This window comes from Aplidium turbinatum, chromosome 1 (assembly GCF_918807975.1).
Source record: "Aplidium turbinatum chromosome 1, kaAplTurb1.1, whole genome shotgun sequence".
Lineage (NCBI taxonomy): Eukaryota > Metazoa > Chordata > Ascidiacea > Aplousobranchia > Polyclinidae > Aplidium > Aplidium turbinatum.
This window is the reverse complement of record NC_137472.1, coordinates 59,000,386-59,015,871: the sequence shown is the minus strand read 5'-3', so window position 1 is coordinate 59,015,871 and position 15,486 is coordinate 59,000,386. Positions and strand designations below refer to the sequence as shown.

At 39.4% G+C, this 15,486-nt stretch overlaps 1 protein-coding gene across 1 annotated transcript; it reads right to left on the bottom strand.

Annotated features, from left to right (window-relative positions):
- Positions 1-41: 41 nt before the first annotated feature.
- On the bottom strand, positions 42-14,533 carry LOC145784072 (eukaryotic peptide chain release factor GTP-binding subunit ERF3A-like). Its single transcript, XM_082595828.1, has 6 exons — positions 13,501-14,533; positions 11,905-12,170; positions 1,759-1,859; positions 1,014-1,138; positions 517-604; positions 42-185 (listed from the first exon to the last, which is right to left on the bottom strand). The coding sequence occupies exons 1-6, from the start codon at positions 14,511-14,513 to the stop codon at positions 42-44; spliced, it is 1,737 nt and encodes a 578-aa protein (XP_082451954.1). The 5' UTR covers positions 14,514-14,533.
- Positions 14,534-15,486: the final 953 nt, after the last annotated feature.

The window sequence follows — 15,486 nt, the reverse complement described above, 5'->3', positions numbered from 1 at the left end:
ATTGTGACTATTCCACTAGTCACGAGTCGAAGCATGGCAACTTACTCAATGAGTTTGAGGATCTTCCCAATAGCAATTGTGTGGCCCTCGTCACGCAAGGTGAAGCGGCCCATTTGTGGAAAATCTTTGAAACTCTCAATGCAGACAGGGCCGCGGGTTTGCATGCGAGCAACCACAGTTTGATCCTGGCAAAATTAACTGTTTTAATTGCAAGTCAAATAGCACTGGACTAGCCTTGTACACCTAATACATAACACTTGTTTCTTGTAATAAATCTATGTTGAGAAAGGATGGCTGCAATTTCTTAATAAGTCAGTTTTAAAGTTCATGTTTGAAAGCATGGGAGATAAAAAAGATAAAACATCTTCATGGAATGTAAAACATGAAAAGCGTCCATGCTCTGTTAGGGGGAGCGGTGTTGTTTTACCTAACATAAATCCAACACAACAATAACAATATGCAGCACTACACTTCACAGCACAATGACATGTATGATGAGTTGAAATGTACAAGTACCTGCTTCACAAAACGCGCCTTCTTCTTTTCCCCCGTCTTCCGATCAAGTAAGAAGAGCAATTTCGTCATTACTACTTCCTCGACACACCTGCAAGCGTTTGTTGCTCTTATTAACAAATGCATTTTAATAGGATGAGCAGAAGCAGCATGAGCATTGAGCAAATAATATATATATATATACCATACCAAGGCAATAGCCCTTGACACTCAATTACGCTATCTCTGTGCACTGTTAGACGTTGAATCAATGTACTGTAACAAAGAGTGCTTTGTAGGCTGGACTGAGCTTGAGGAAGCTACCTCGTGTTATCACATTCTAACACATTGCAATAGTTACTAATAAAAGCAAGTAGATATTAGAAATAGAAGGGAAATTTACCATGTTACATCATTTGCTAACATTGGCAAATTGTTAAATACGAACGAACTCATTTCTTTACCATAACAACGTTAATTATATTGATGGCAATATAAATCAAACAATATTTTGCACCTACGTGTGAATGTGAAGGATTGCACTATAGCCAGCACAAATGATGGACTTGTACTCAACGATCGCTATCTGGGCGTCAAAGACAGTTCCAGTGGAACATAGGTTATCCGGGGAGCACAGAACAAATCCCTGGAAATCAAATGTCGAATAACTCAATATACATTCTGGTGTATTCAAGTGAATGTGACACCTGGTTCAACAATCGCTTTGAAAAAAAAAAACTGTCCAATTACTCAATCAACAATAAATAGAGTATTAGGGCGACACTGAAAAAAGTGAACAAGAAGCGTCTAAGCTACATTACTTTAGTAGGCTACCATAGACTTAGTACAATGCAAACCTTGTTTTTAACTCTCCAAGTCTCCATACCAAGCATAAAACTACCTTTTTTTCAGACATGTTTAACTAGACTTCCATGAAAGTGATATGCAGTTAAATTGTAGGTTGATGAAAGCTATAGAATAGCTCTAACCAATTAGAAAGCAGAACGTTTTCCTCAAAAAGAAATTCCTCTAGATGACAAAAAGATACTTATATATTTTAAGCCATTAAAAGAAAAAAAATTCTTATAAAAATAGCTTTCGGTCTTTTCATTGATAAAATTGCATTCAATGGCTTAGCCTACGATTCACAAATTTGCATAATGACCTGATCACTAAGGAACATAGAGTTGTCATATGGGTAATTTTTCAAATTTGTAACACCAAACTAAAGCAGCATCTGTAGAAAATGCTTAACCGCATTTGTACCTTTGATATTTCATCTTCTTCCACTGAGTCCACACGAACTTTTACGTTTTCGCCAGCAATTGCCTGGTCAGTGTCTTCGTCATCGGAGATAATACCCAATACTGAAAATTATCAAAAAGATAATTTGAAACATTTGTTTAAAACAGGGTTGTAAAAAAAAACATTTTTTTAAATAAGTTTTTTATGGGCAAAAAGACTCTTTTTGGTAAAAAAATTCGTTTTTTGGGGGCAAAAATGGGTTTTATCAAAGAAAAACAGCCAAAATTATTTTGCCGAATTTGTATGTTGGTTTAAGAATAAGTTAAGTTATTATTTATGCAATATGCATTCAAGTAAAAAATTATGTTCCTATGCAATGAGTAGCCAATTGCTAAGCCTGCAAATTCAACAAGATTTCGATTAAATGTTTTTTTTTTCTAGCAACAGTTGCAACAAAACCAATGCTAGAAAGGATAACAATCTAGATCAGGGGTCGGCAACCTTTCTTCAGTCGCGGGCCAAAACAAAACTGCGCAGATGTCAACGGGCCGTACAAGTTTTCCATTTGCACTTCCGTTTTCTTTACTTTTCATAATATTGTTAAAATTGGCGTTCTTATCAGAGTATCTCCATATTTAGCTACTATAGGCTTATATAGATTAATATGAAGAAAATTAGTAACAATTGGTAACGAAAAACACCAAGTACTTTATTTATTGACAGCACAACATTATGTGATATTTGATGTTGTTTCCTGCTAGAAAGTTTCTGAAGGTCAGGTGATAGGTTGGATGAGGCAAGAATCATAACATCTTGCAAGTGGTCATCAGTAAGTTGTGTTCTCAACTTGCCGTTAAATATACGGTTAATTGACTATTACTAACGCAACTCATGTAGCCTGCAACTAGCATGCAGTAAATAGGCTAATATAACCGGACTTCAAGGTGAAACTGCCAAGTACCTTGATGCTACCTTCTGCAAGCTTAAGCTAAATTTTGCCCCAAACCTAGTTTACTATAACAAAGCGACCCGTGATCGATAGGTCGCGGGTACAAAGGCGCTTTGTGATAATTTCCTATGCTTGGTGGATTCTAACAAGCAGCAAATTCTTCAAAGACAAGAATCACTTGTTGAAAAAAAAGGAAAAATGGAACTGGGAGTAAATTATAACTCTAAAAAATAAAGTAATTTAAAGTCTGGACCGGCTGTCACTAAAAAGGCCAATTCCTGCTTCCTAAGCTACACATATTTCTAAATTATCAACCTTCAAACAAACTAATTCTTAAAACTTCAAATCTATCAAACTATCTGTCAGGCCTGCAACGTCGCTCTCTCTAAAATGCAGTTCGCAGAGAAAGAATATCAAGGAAATTCAAAATGGCGACAATGCCCTAACTAAGCATTGTTGCGGCATAAGTACACAGGCTACGTGATTACAAGTGAGCGTTACGGATAAATATGGAAAAGTAAAAATTGCGAAAGTTTTACATAACAATTAGTAATCTTAATTCTGTTATGTAAAACCAAATGGCAGCATAAAATAATGGGATGTTCGTTTTGGCCCGCCAACTACAATTTGCAAAAATGCTGCGGGCCGGATAATTTTGCTTGGCGGGCCGTAGGTTACCGACCCCTGATCTAGATGAACACCCGAACTTTGCAGTATTTATTGGTTTAGTTGTTGAAAATAACACTTTTGAAAGTTTCAAGAAAAGGCTTTGTTCTGTCACATGTGTTGCCATGAGCGTTTTTTCTAGAAGAGTGTTACAGACGGTTGTTCGCCTGGTCAAACGTCATGTAGAAACCGTTCGGGTCTACTGAATATTACGTCATGGAAATTCCTAAAACATGAGCCAAAATTGCACCATCGTCCGTAAGACTCGTGTCAGACCGGTTTAAACCTGTTTCAGTTTGAGACCTGTTTGGACATGAAATATTGCGTCACGAACTGCTCTCGTGCCTTTGAGTTATCACAAATTTTTCTGATTCATTCTCGAAGTTGTTTGTTGGAAGTCGGTCGCACATTTAACTGGTTTATTTGGTGCTTGCTAGCTGGACAAATTCTCCGTCTTTTATCCAAGTAATCTGTATCGTAGTGACAGTTTTTTAGAGGTGTAAGGCATTGCACCAGTCATTTCGATAGCCGCGGGCTAATTTTACAGGAATACACTTTAAGAATAGACGTTTCAAGAAGTGTTTCTTTCTCGGTCGATACATACAGACGAACGGATTCGGGAATCTTATGTTACAATTTTCCCACGAAGAGATTATGGTTTACCGCTGTGACCATAAAAAATAAAAGACGAGTTCTTGTCAGTTGGTAGGTCAAGAAGAAATTAAAACAAAAAAAAAATAAAAGAAGATTTGTTGGTTGGTAGTCTACACTCTTACAGAAGCAAAGAAAAGTAAAGACATTTCTTCTCAGTTTGGTACAGAAGAAAAATAACTTTGACATTCATTGGCAAGAAAGAAGATTAAAAGACAATCCATCTGTGCTTGTAGATTCAAGTGGAAGAATCCAAGCAAGTTTTGTGGACTTTAGGACTTCATACTCGTACAGCTACGGTATCGTGCATTTAAATTCTTTTTTGTATTTTTACGGTCTTGGCAGTTAAGTTTTTTATAACTACTGTAGCCTAATAATTTTGTGTGTTTGTGTAACTTCATTTTTTTTAATTGTTAATTTAGCCCCAACATTTAATATGTCTACACTCGGTGGCAACAAGGACTCGACCGCCGTAGACTCAACTGAGTTTAAGCCTGATGATGTTCTTTGCGGTCGGGCAGGCCATTCTGGGGAGGGACCCATTAACGATGAGGCTAAGTCAGTTCGAGAGGCCCGGCATCTTAGACGGGATATTTTGACTCAAATTGGGGAACTTTCTGTAGCCCTAGGTTCTTTGAGTGATAAGCAGGAACTGTTAATTTTTCGATCTAACTTATCTACTTTAGAAGAGGAATTACGGCATTTCCATGCTCTTTTGACTAAAATCTTTAACTCTGCAATCTTGGCAGAACTTCGTGATAGGGTAGATCCCGAATTTAACTCGTTAAAAAATAACTTTGAACAAAAAGAAAGTGAGTTCTCAGATAGGTTGGATGCTGACATACATCCTGAGGATAGCGCCTCAAATGTAAGCACTAGGATGTCTGAGAGCTCGTCACGGATAGTTGCACAAATTAATCTACAGTTAAGATGAGAGGAGCTCCAGATACAAGCTGAGGCCGAAGCAAGAGCTGCTGAGGCCATCGCGAGAGCTGAGGCCGTACGAGCTGAGGCTGCCGCGAAAGCTGCTGAGGCCGCCGCGAAAGCTGAAGCTAGAGCTGCTGAGTTCGCACTCAAAGACGCTCAGTTGAGGGCCGAACAACGTAAAGAGGTAGTTTTAGCTGAATATCGTTCTGAGTTGGGCTCCCGGCGTAGCTCTAGGAAGAGCTCTTCTAGGCATTCCAGAAGTGAACATCAATCACAGTTTAATTTACCTAACCTTTTCCAGACGCCTGTTCAATCCGTAAGTGGACCTGTACAATCCACACGTTTTCCAGCTGTTTCAGGAGGTCTCGGGGCCGCGGCTAAGGGTTTTCCGAATGCTGTAGAGCCAAGGTCTGCGAATTACAACCGAACTCCTCCCCCAGAGCGTACAGGTCACGGGGCCGCCATTAGCAGTAATGCTTTGCCCCCTTCAAAGTTTTCTGCGCCGCTAGTTGTGGATCGCCCAGCTACACGTAATTTTGGTGGTTGTGAGAGGCGTATCGCGTCTCCTGATTTTAACGTGTGTGAGGATCGTGATCGGGCTGTGCATGTGACTGAGCCCACTCAGCCCCTTAAGGGATATAGCTTGTCTTCTCCCGCTAAATCGAGTTCTCAACAGCAGGATTGCTTTTTTGAATACCAAAATAGTAGGACGTTTTTCGATAAGGCGGCCTTGATTGGTTACGATGGTAATAATATGCCATTTATCTTCTTTAAAAATCGTGTTACGGCCTTAATGGCAGCTTCGCCCTTTAAGGGGACTCGTTTGACTTTGTTACAAGCAGCTTGTGTTAAGACAGCTGCGCAAACGATTGCTAATTTGGTTTCTGACACCCCTGGCTTGTCAGAGGAAGACAGGATAGAAATGTCGTTAGCTCGCTTGTCCCAGCGTTTTGGGGTTCGTGGAGGTCTTTTTGCCGAACCGGAAATTAGAAAGTATCGCTATGGTAGCAAATTGACTTCGACCTCTTCCAGTGATCTGAAAGAGTTTAAAGATGAATTATCGCAGTGTTTGCTTTACGCGCAAGCTTATGGTCAGCGTGACAAATTAGAAGGACGTTTTGTTTTGGATTTGGCTAAGCGACTCCCGTTTGACGCTAAGCAGCGTTATCTTGACTTTTTAGGTGATCAGTATGGTGGCACTGATGAGCCTACTTTTCAGAGTTTGTTTGAATTTGTAGTACGGGAGGAAACGCGTAAGTCGACTGATTTTAGCATTATGCTAATGGGCGATTCTGGTGAGTCGCAGCATTTTAAAAAGTTTGGCAAAGGAAAATTGCCTTCATGTCCGGTTAGGCAGACGTCCGTAAAACCCCATGATGATGTGATGTCAGGGAGTTCGCAGTACTCGACTGTTGTTGGCGCACCGCGTGGTGGTGATGCCAGACGTAAAAACCTACCGGCATGTATTTGTTGTTCGTCACGTGGTCAAGTTGAATATCATTTTTTGTCTAATTGTAAAGAATTTTTGCGCTTGACACCTAAAGATCGGAGAGATGTCATTGTGAAAGCTGGCAAATGCTTGAATTGTTTGCGCCAGCATATGGTTAGGGATTGCGTTCATGCAAATAACTGTCGTAAGTGTGGGCCTAACAACGATAGGAAACACTATTTTCTTCTGCATGATTTTTATGTGACGTCACGTGATTCTCTGGATTCGGTTGGGAAAGATGATGCTCGTGCCAGAGTTCCTGTGCATAATGTTAAGATTGGAAATGTTAAAGCAGCCTTTAACCGCGTTACTGCTGCTCGTGTTTTGAATCCAATGACTGGCAAATCGAAGTTGGTGTATTGTCAGCATGATCCTGGTTCGCAGTTGACGTTTGTTTCAAGTGATTTGGTGTGTGAACTTGATCTTAAACTGTACGATAAAGCGTCGTTTAAAATGGATACCCTGGCTGGTCAGAAAGCTACTTGTGCTGACCTTGTCAAACTCAACATCCAGTCGTTAGAGACAGATGAACTGTTTTGTGATATAACTTCGGTGGTTAACCCAGCTTGGGCTGACGATGTTACAACTTTACCGCATAAACAAGATTTAAATGGTTTCCGTCATTTTCATGACGTGAATATGTTTCATTTGAATGATTGTAGTACTGTAGATGTACTGATTGGCAACGACAACGCTTATTTGATGTGTGCAAAAAAAGAGCGTGTTGGTGAAAATCGTAGTGAACCACATGCTTTGCTCACTCCTCTCGGCTGGTTGGCTTGTGGTGGTAAGTCACCCTTAGATGAAAGCGTTGCTAAAGTGTGCAGAGTGCAGACGTCTTCAGAGTCGGATGTCATCTCTGGCTTTCAGCGTAAAATTGAGTCTCGTGATATGGAAATAGCAGACCTGAATAAAGTCATTCAGGATTTGACGTTGCAAAATGAAACCTGTGAATTGTCTCGCAATGATAATTTGGCTAGAGAACTTGTCGAACCGAATATTGAGTTGAAAGATGGTCGATTTGAGATACTTGTTCCGTTGAAGGAAGATATTGATCTACCTAACAATTTTGTGTTGGCGTCAGATAGAGCTGCTGCTTTAAGAAAGAAAGCTTTAAAACAACCTGAACTTCGTGATTTCCTTACTGACACCATGAAAGATCTTAAATCAAATGGCTATATTGAGCGTACTGGTGAAGCAGGAAATGTCAAGGGATTTGAATGGTATTTACCATACTTTGTTACGTCACAATTAAAAAAGCGCATTGTTTACGATGGCAAGTCTGAATTTCGAGGAACTTGTGTTAATGATGTAATGTTTTCGGGTCCTGACTTGTTAAACCCTCTGGTAGATGTCTTGGCTAGATTTCGGCTTGGTAGATTTGGTCTCATGGCTGATGTGACTAAATGCTTCTTTCAAATAAAGTTACCTGAATCGCAAAGGGATTTGTTTCGTATATTGTGGTTTGAAGATGATGACCTTGAAAATGGTAGGATGGTACCATTTCGTTTTTGTGTACACCCTTGGGGAATAAAGAGTAGCCCGTATATCGCTTGCTTGGCTATAAAGAAAATGATCGAGCAGAATCCCAGCAGTGCTGGTGAATTGACTCTCTGCAATATTGCAAATAATATGTACATGGATGATTTTATATTTTCGGCTGATAGCTTAGAGGAAGCTCAGCAAATCACTCATGAATCAATTGCTTTGTTTGATAGCCGTGGGTTTAAACTTGGTAAGTGGAGTGCTAACAAGGAGGCTATGATTGTCTTGTCAAATTTGGATAATGAGATGCTTTCACCTTTGATTCGTGACATTGACTTTCAGACTGAAAATATGACTTTGCCATCAGCGAAGACATTGGGTTGTGTGTGGCAAACCGAGTCTGACGAGATGCGTATCGCATGTTCCTTAAAGCCCTTAGCTAAACACACGCGCCGAAGTATGCTCAGTCAGCTTGGACAAAATTTTGATCCGCTAGGCTTTGGAGCGCCATTTTTTCTAAAAGCACGCCTTATACTTCAGCAATTGGCGATAGACAAGTTTGATTGGGACACCGAGGTCCCTGATAGCTTTGTTAAAGAGTGGGAGTCGTGGCTTCGCTCTTTAGACCTGCTTAAGGATTTTTCGTTACCGAGATGGTATTTTGCAAACTCTGGTGTGTGCAGTCCGGATGATATTGTTTCATATCAATTGCATGGGTTTAGTGATGCTTCGAATCAAGCTTTCTCTTCTATTGTTTACTTACGTAGACTGGTTAACGGAGTTCCGAGTGTGTCTTTCGTTCTGGGTAAATCTACCATTGTTGTAAAAAATCAGTTTTCTTGGCCGATAGCTAGGAAAGAGCTTGTTGCCGCTTTGAATACAGCCAGACTCGTGAAGCAGGCCTACGAGGCATTGAAGATGCCCGACTGCCTTAAGTATTTTTGGTGTGATTCTCGTACTGTGTTGCAGTGGGTTAAAAACCCTGATTTACGTTTGAATAAGTTTATTACGCGTCGAGTTGAGCATATTTTATTGTTGTCTGGAGCCCAGGATTGGCGTTTTTGCCCTACCGATATGAACCCAGCTGATGTTGGCACAAGGCCAAATCTTATTACAAAGAAAGAATTTCGAGAGTTGTGGTTAAATGGTTCTAGTCTTCTCTACCAGTGTGAGGAAATTCCATCTGTAGAAAATGCCACTCCAGTACCTGTCCATAGCCTATATCTTCGTGACGAAGAGGAGTCGCTTGACGTTGGACAGGGTGGTCTTCACAGATTGATCGAGGCCGCACCTTCTTTGTATGTTATGAAAAAGAGAATCGCTTATTTGGTTGCTTTTGTTGAATTTTTGTGCTGTAAAACGAGAAAGCGTAGCTTTGTGAAGCCAAAACTGGATGCATCTTATCTTAACAGTGCTTCAGAGTTGGCTGTGAAGTTTGTTCAGAAGAGCGTGTATGGCGATGTGGTACATTTAATGACCAAACGATCGCCGGATGCCCTTGAGGAAGTGATAAAGCGAGGTAGTGTTGGCGCTTCGCAACGTGAGAAGGAACGCTTAAAAGAATTACGTTCACTTAAAAAGTACAGACCTTGTGTAGATGACGCTGGTGTAATCCGCATTGAAGGGCGCTTAAGTAACTCTCCCGAGATCTCTCTTGAAGCAAAGCATCCGATTGTTTTGCCTTCGAAGCACCCCTTCACTAGGCTTGTTGTACTGTCGCATCATAATGGAAATGCGCACTGTGGAGTACAGCACACTTTGTTATCTACGCGACAGAAGTTTTGGATCGCTAATGGTAATGCCTCCGTGAAGAGGTATCTTAATGACTGTGGTGTATGCGCGATTGAGAAAGCTCGACCTATAAGGCAGCTCATGTCTGATTTACCTTTGTCTCGCACAACTGCGCATAGGAAACCCTTTTATGATTGCGGCTTAGACTATCTTGGACCTTTAACTTTCGTTGAAGGTAGAAGTCACAAAAAAGCTTGGGGACTCTTGTTCACATGTATGGCATCTCGCGCTATTCATGTTGAGCTGGTTACATCATTGTCGCTGAGTGATTTTTTACTTGCCTTTACACGGTTTACAGATTTACGTGGGCAGGTTAATGCTATCTATTCCGACAATGGAAGCACCTTTCAGGCAGCATCTAAGAAGTTACCCGAGTTGATAGAATCAGCTGAATTTCACAATGCCCTGAGACAGAGAGAGATAAACTGGGAATTTATACCTCCGTATGCTCCGGCGCAAGGTGGCGCCTGGGAGGCAATGGTTAAACAATTTAAAATCGCATTTTTTCACATTTTGGACTCTTCAATACGTAAGCCCAGTTTTATTGAACTGCTTACATACACAGGCAGTGCCGTTCGGATCGTGAACGAACGCCCTTTGGTACCTTTGAGTGACGATCCTAGGGATTTTACTGTCATCACCCCTGCCTCACTTTTGACCCCATACTTAGACCCATACTGTGCTGTTGGGCAACCACATGATCGTGACCAACTAAGAAGTGATTATCGGTTCAATTTGTCACTTTCTCATCAGTTTTGGAGTAAATGGATCGATTTTTACTTGCCAGGTCTTCAGGGCCGGAAAAAATGGCTAAAAATAGCCGAGAATTTGGAGCCTGGTCAACTTGTAGTGGTAGGTTCTCTCCAGGACATTGGTAAACGTGGAAAGTATCAACTTGGGAGGGTGCATGAGGTAGTTCCACAAATTAGGAAAGGAAAGCCTGTGGTTCGTAGAGCTAAAGTTGCCGTCTGCAACTATGATGAGAGTACGGGGAAAGTGAAAGTAGACTATGTGTTGAGGGATATTTCGTGCCTCGCCCCCGTAAAGAACACCTAAGTGTTAGGGTTTGAGCCTGGTTTTGTCTGCGGTGGCCGACACTTGTCTTAGCCCAGAACAGTCGGTTATTATCGCAACCATGGTATATAGCGTCATTTTTTGCGTGTACCTACTACCTATGGTACCAATTTCATGTATCGTCGTGTTTATTCTTATTGCTGTTCATTCTTTGCATGCCCTTTGTATTTGCGTATTAACTTAAACGTGAGTGATTCAAACAATTTGTGTATCATGTGTTTTTATTCATTGGCTCACAATTGTCGTCAATTCTTTTTTAGTTATGCCATGTCAGACTGTCATAACTAGGGGCCGCTATGTTACAGACGGTTGTTCGCCTGGTCAAACGTCATGTAGAAACCGTTCGGGTCTACTGAATATTACGTCATGGAAATTCCTAAAACATGAGCCAAAATTGCACCATCGTCCGTAAGACTCGTGTCAGACCGGTTTAAACCTGTTTCAGTTTGAGACCTGTTTGGACATGAAATATTGCGTCACGAACTGCTCTCGTGCCTTTGAGTTATCACAAATTTTTCTGATTCATTCTCGAAGTTGTTTGTTGGAAGTCGGTCGCACATTTAACTGGTTTATTTGGTGCTTGCTAGCTGGACAAATTCTCCGTCTTTTATCCAAGTAATCTGTATCGTAGTGACAGTTTTTTAGAGGTGTAAGGCATTGCACCAGTCATTTCGATAGCCGCGGGCTAATTTTACAGGAATACACTTTAAGAATAGATGTTTCAAGAAGTGTTTCTTTCTCGGTCGATACATACAGACGAACGGATTCGGGAATCTTATGTTACAATTTTCCCACGAAGAGATTATGGTTTACCGCTGTGACCAAAGAGCTTTGAAGTTTTCTCAAATTGGAGCAGACTTCTTCATCTGGCAACATTAGTTTTGCTGATCTAGCCACATCTTTTTAAAAAAAACTTTTTTTTTCTAAAAAACACCAGCCTACCTGAGTAGCTACCTAAGTACCCGCCACCCAGGCACTGGCAGCTATCCGCTACAACCTGGTTTCAAACAACGCAGTGCTTCAAAATAATACATATTTATATATAATTCAATAAAACTTTGTGCAACTATATATGTTTTTCAAGTAATTATACTTTCAAATCAACTGATTCAAATCTTAGTAAAGCAGATTTTACCTTTCACTTTTCTTTTGTTTGGCTGCATGATTAACTGTTGTCCTTTTGATATTGTGCCTGACTCAATTTTTCCCAGCACAATCACACCCATGTCTTTATATTTATCAACGATCGGAAGTCGTACCGGCCCCGAGCCTGTACGGGAAACAGTCGGGAGGTTATCAAGGTAAGAAATCAATGGAGGGCCAGTGTACCAGGGGTGGTCAGATATAGATGATTCTTTGAGATTGGCCCCTGTCATGCCTGAACATGGCATAAAATATATGGGTCAGATGCATCAATTTTGTACCTGTAGTCTCCAGAACGGAGAAAAAAATCAGAATGCTTGGTGCCATAAAATTTTGATTTAAAAGTCTTGAGATACTTCTCTACCAACTAAATCAAAAGACTGCCCCCAAAAAATATCATGTTTTTATACTGAAAATTAAATATCAGTGTGAGTATACCTATTTTATCAGTTTCTAGCAGGTTTACTGCAGTTGTGCGATAATGTACCTAAATATTCTGATACTTCAGCCAAAGTCATGTATTGTTTGACCTCAAGGTAGTAATAAATCATATGCTAGCAATAGTAATAGCAATACTTTTTTCATATGGAGCCATTGCCAATCAAATATGCGTAAAAAGCACCTCACAATCACAGCTAAATTAAAATTTAACAACTTTAACTGTATCTATGTTCTCTAAGATCAAAAATAGGTTACAGAATGCTTTAACAGGTATCATTTCTTATGAGCAACTTTTATAGTAACATTACATGTAAAAATAACTGTACAAAGGAGTGCTTACTGGTTTTACAAAAAAAAAGAAAAAAAAAAAGTTCTGGAGACTACAGTGTTCTGGAGACTACAGACAAATTCAATAAGAAAGAAATTCCTAATCTTTTATTTATTCCGAGTCCTCTCTATGAAATCCTGCTAAGTGAGCATACTAGTCCATCACATACTGGAAGAATGTTTGCCATTTTAAACAGGGAAGCATACATTTTTTGTTAAAGTTTGTTCTGGAGACTACACAATTTTGGAGCCAGGCTAAATAGCTTCCATAGAAGAGTGAACTATTATCACACTTTTTAGTAAATCTGTTTTCTTGTTTTGTAGGTTTGTTTATATATAAATTTGCATCATTTTACACCCAAACAGGAGCACAGAGTAGGCATTGGTAGAGTAGTACCATGGGTCGTTCTGGAGACTACAACATAGTGGAGCCAAAATTGCAGATTCGTAAAATTGAGAAAAATACAAGGCCAAAATTGTAAAGCCAGTGTCATTTCAACATTAAAATGTAGCTAAAGCTGCACAGTGTTAAATAAAAGTCAGTTTAGCACTGCAGTATTTGCCTGTGAAAAATCACAAGGGAATTACAGAAGTAAAAACGTGAAAAATCCAAAAAAAGTGGGCAATTTTGTGATAAATCCAAAATTTTTGCTAAGAAGTTAACAATTTCCATTGAAAATTAGCATTACATAGGGGGGGCACATATCTAAACTGTAACTTAAAGCCTAAAAAAGTAGACTGAAACCTTAAGAAATACCAAAACTGCAAAAATGCGTTCTGGAGACTACAGGGTACAAAATTGATGCATCTGACCCATATGTCTTTTTTAGGATTAAATCCCACCTTTTTTAAAAAAGGGGTGAGTTTATCTTTGCATTCATTGTAGCGTTCTTCACTCCACTTCACGGTTGAGTCATCCATTTTGTTAATTAAAACAACAAGATGTTGCACCCCAGCAGCTTTTGCCAACATGGCATGTTCTCTTGTCTGGCCACCTCGCTCAAAGCCAGTTTCAAATTCACCTCGGCGAGCAGAAATAACGAGCACAGCAACATCGGCTTGAGAAGCGCCGCCAATCATGTTTGGAACAAAACTTCTATGACCAGGAGCATCAAGTATAGTAAAATGCTTAGTTTCAGTCTCAAAATATGCTCTGCCTACATCAACCGTTTTTCCTTTCTCTCTTTCTTCTTGGTTTGTGTCCAAGGCCCATGACAGGTACCAGGTCTCCCTGTTCTTTTCCTTTGCTTCACGTTCATATTTTTCCAATGTACGTTTGTCAACCATACCAGTAAGATACATTATCTGTCCTCCAATTGTAGATTTTCCAGCATCAACATGGCCAATAAATACAACGTTCAAGTGATCTTCTTTCTTCATAGATTCACTAGAAGTTTGAGGTGGAGGAGTTGATCTTGCTTCTCGTTTTAAATTTTTTCCCGAAGACACACGTGGAATTGGAAATCGCTCTTGGTTCAGAACGTCTGTACTTTCTGTTTTGCAGTTTAGATCTTCAATAGATTCTGTTTTATTCTTTTCAGCTTCATCAACAGATTTCTGTTGCCCAGTGGAAGCTGCAGCTGGTTGCATCTCAGGTTCTGGTGTCTCTTCAATGTTGGTAGGTGGTGCATCGCCTTGGGGATTTGTCATTTCTTCGGTAGGACTCTGCTGAGCAGAGCTTTTAAAAGCAGGACAAAAAGACGGTGCATTTACATTCGGAACAAATGGCTTTGCTCCAATATTTAGTGATGAAAATGCAGATGTAGTGCTCTGCACATCATTTCTATTTTCTGAAGAATCATCCCATGAATCAGGTATCTCTTGACCATTCATATTTACTTAGTGAAAACTAGTTACCCCGGATCAAATAACAACATTTACAAAGACAAACTTACACGACTGAGTTTAGTGGCAAAAAAGCCTATCAAAAAAATGATTTTTAAAAACATAATCTTGATCAACCTTGAATTTCCATTTGATCCGAGTTTTGAATCAAGATTACATTTGTAATAAATTATATATGTTTTAAGTTCCAAGATCAGATGTCAAGTGAAAAATAAACAACATCCTCACTATAGAAAAACACAATTTAAGTTGTACAATCAGTAGGCCTACTAGTATATAACATGTGAAACTGTTCGTGTTCATAAATCATAATCACACTCAACTCCATATAATGGGGCAACATGGAGTGTAGGTTATTTCTTTAGGTAGAGGCTATATTTACTACACTTTGCATTGAGATTTGTTTGTCCTCAATATGCACTCAGGCATGACATGTGCATCTCTATTTACAATCCTCCAACAAAGTTGTGCAGAAACTGAGAAAATGTAGCCTATGAGGACATATTATTTATTATTATCTATTGCATGAGGATATAAATGTCTTGTTCAAGTAAACAGCGAAATATAACCTCAGAGGCCATAATGGTACTACTTACAACATATGAACATAGTAAACAATAGCCAATCCAATCGTTATCCTAACCCAGCATCTAGGTAAGACTAAATATGACAAAACTTGAAACATAATATTGCTTCAATGCAAAATATATACCATTTATAACATTTTGCATTGAAACAATATTATGTTTTAAGTTTTGTCATAATTAGCCTTACTGCTATTGGGTTATTAATGTACAATGTACATACCATTTGTATTTGCTTATTACCAATTTACCATTTGCAACATTTTGCAAAAATAACAAAAACATGTTTTTTTTTGTGAATTCAAAACATTTTGCCAATCATAGGTCATTCAGACTTACAACGAAGCTAGACTATAGAACATAAAAATGCTTTAGCT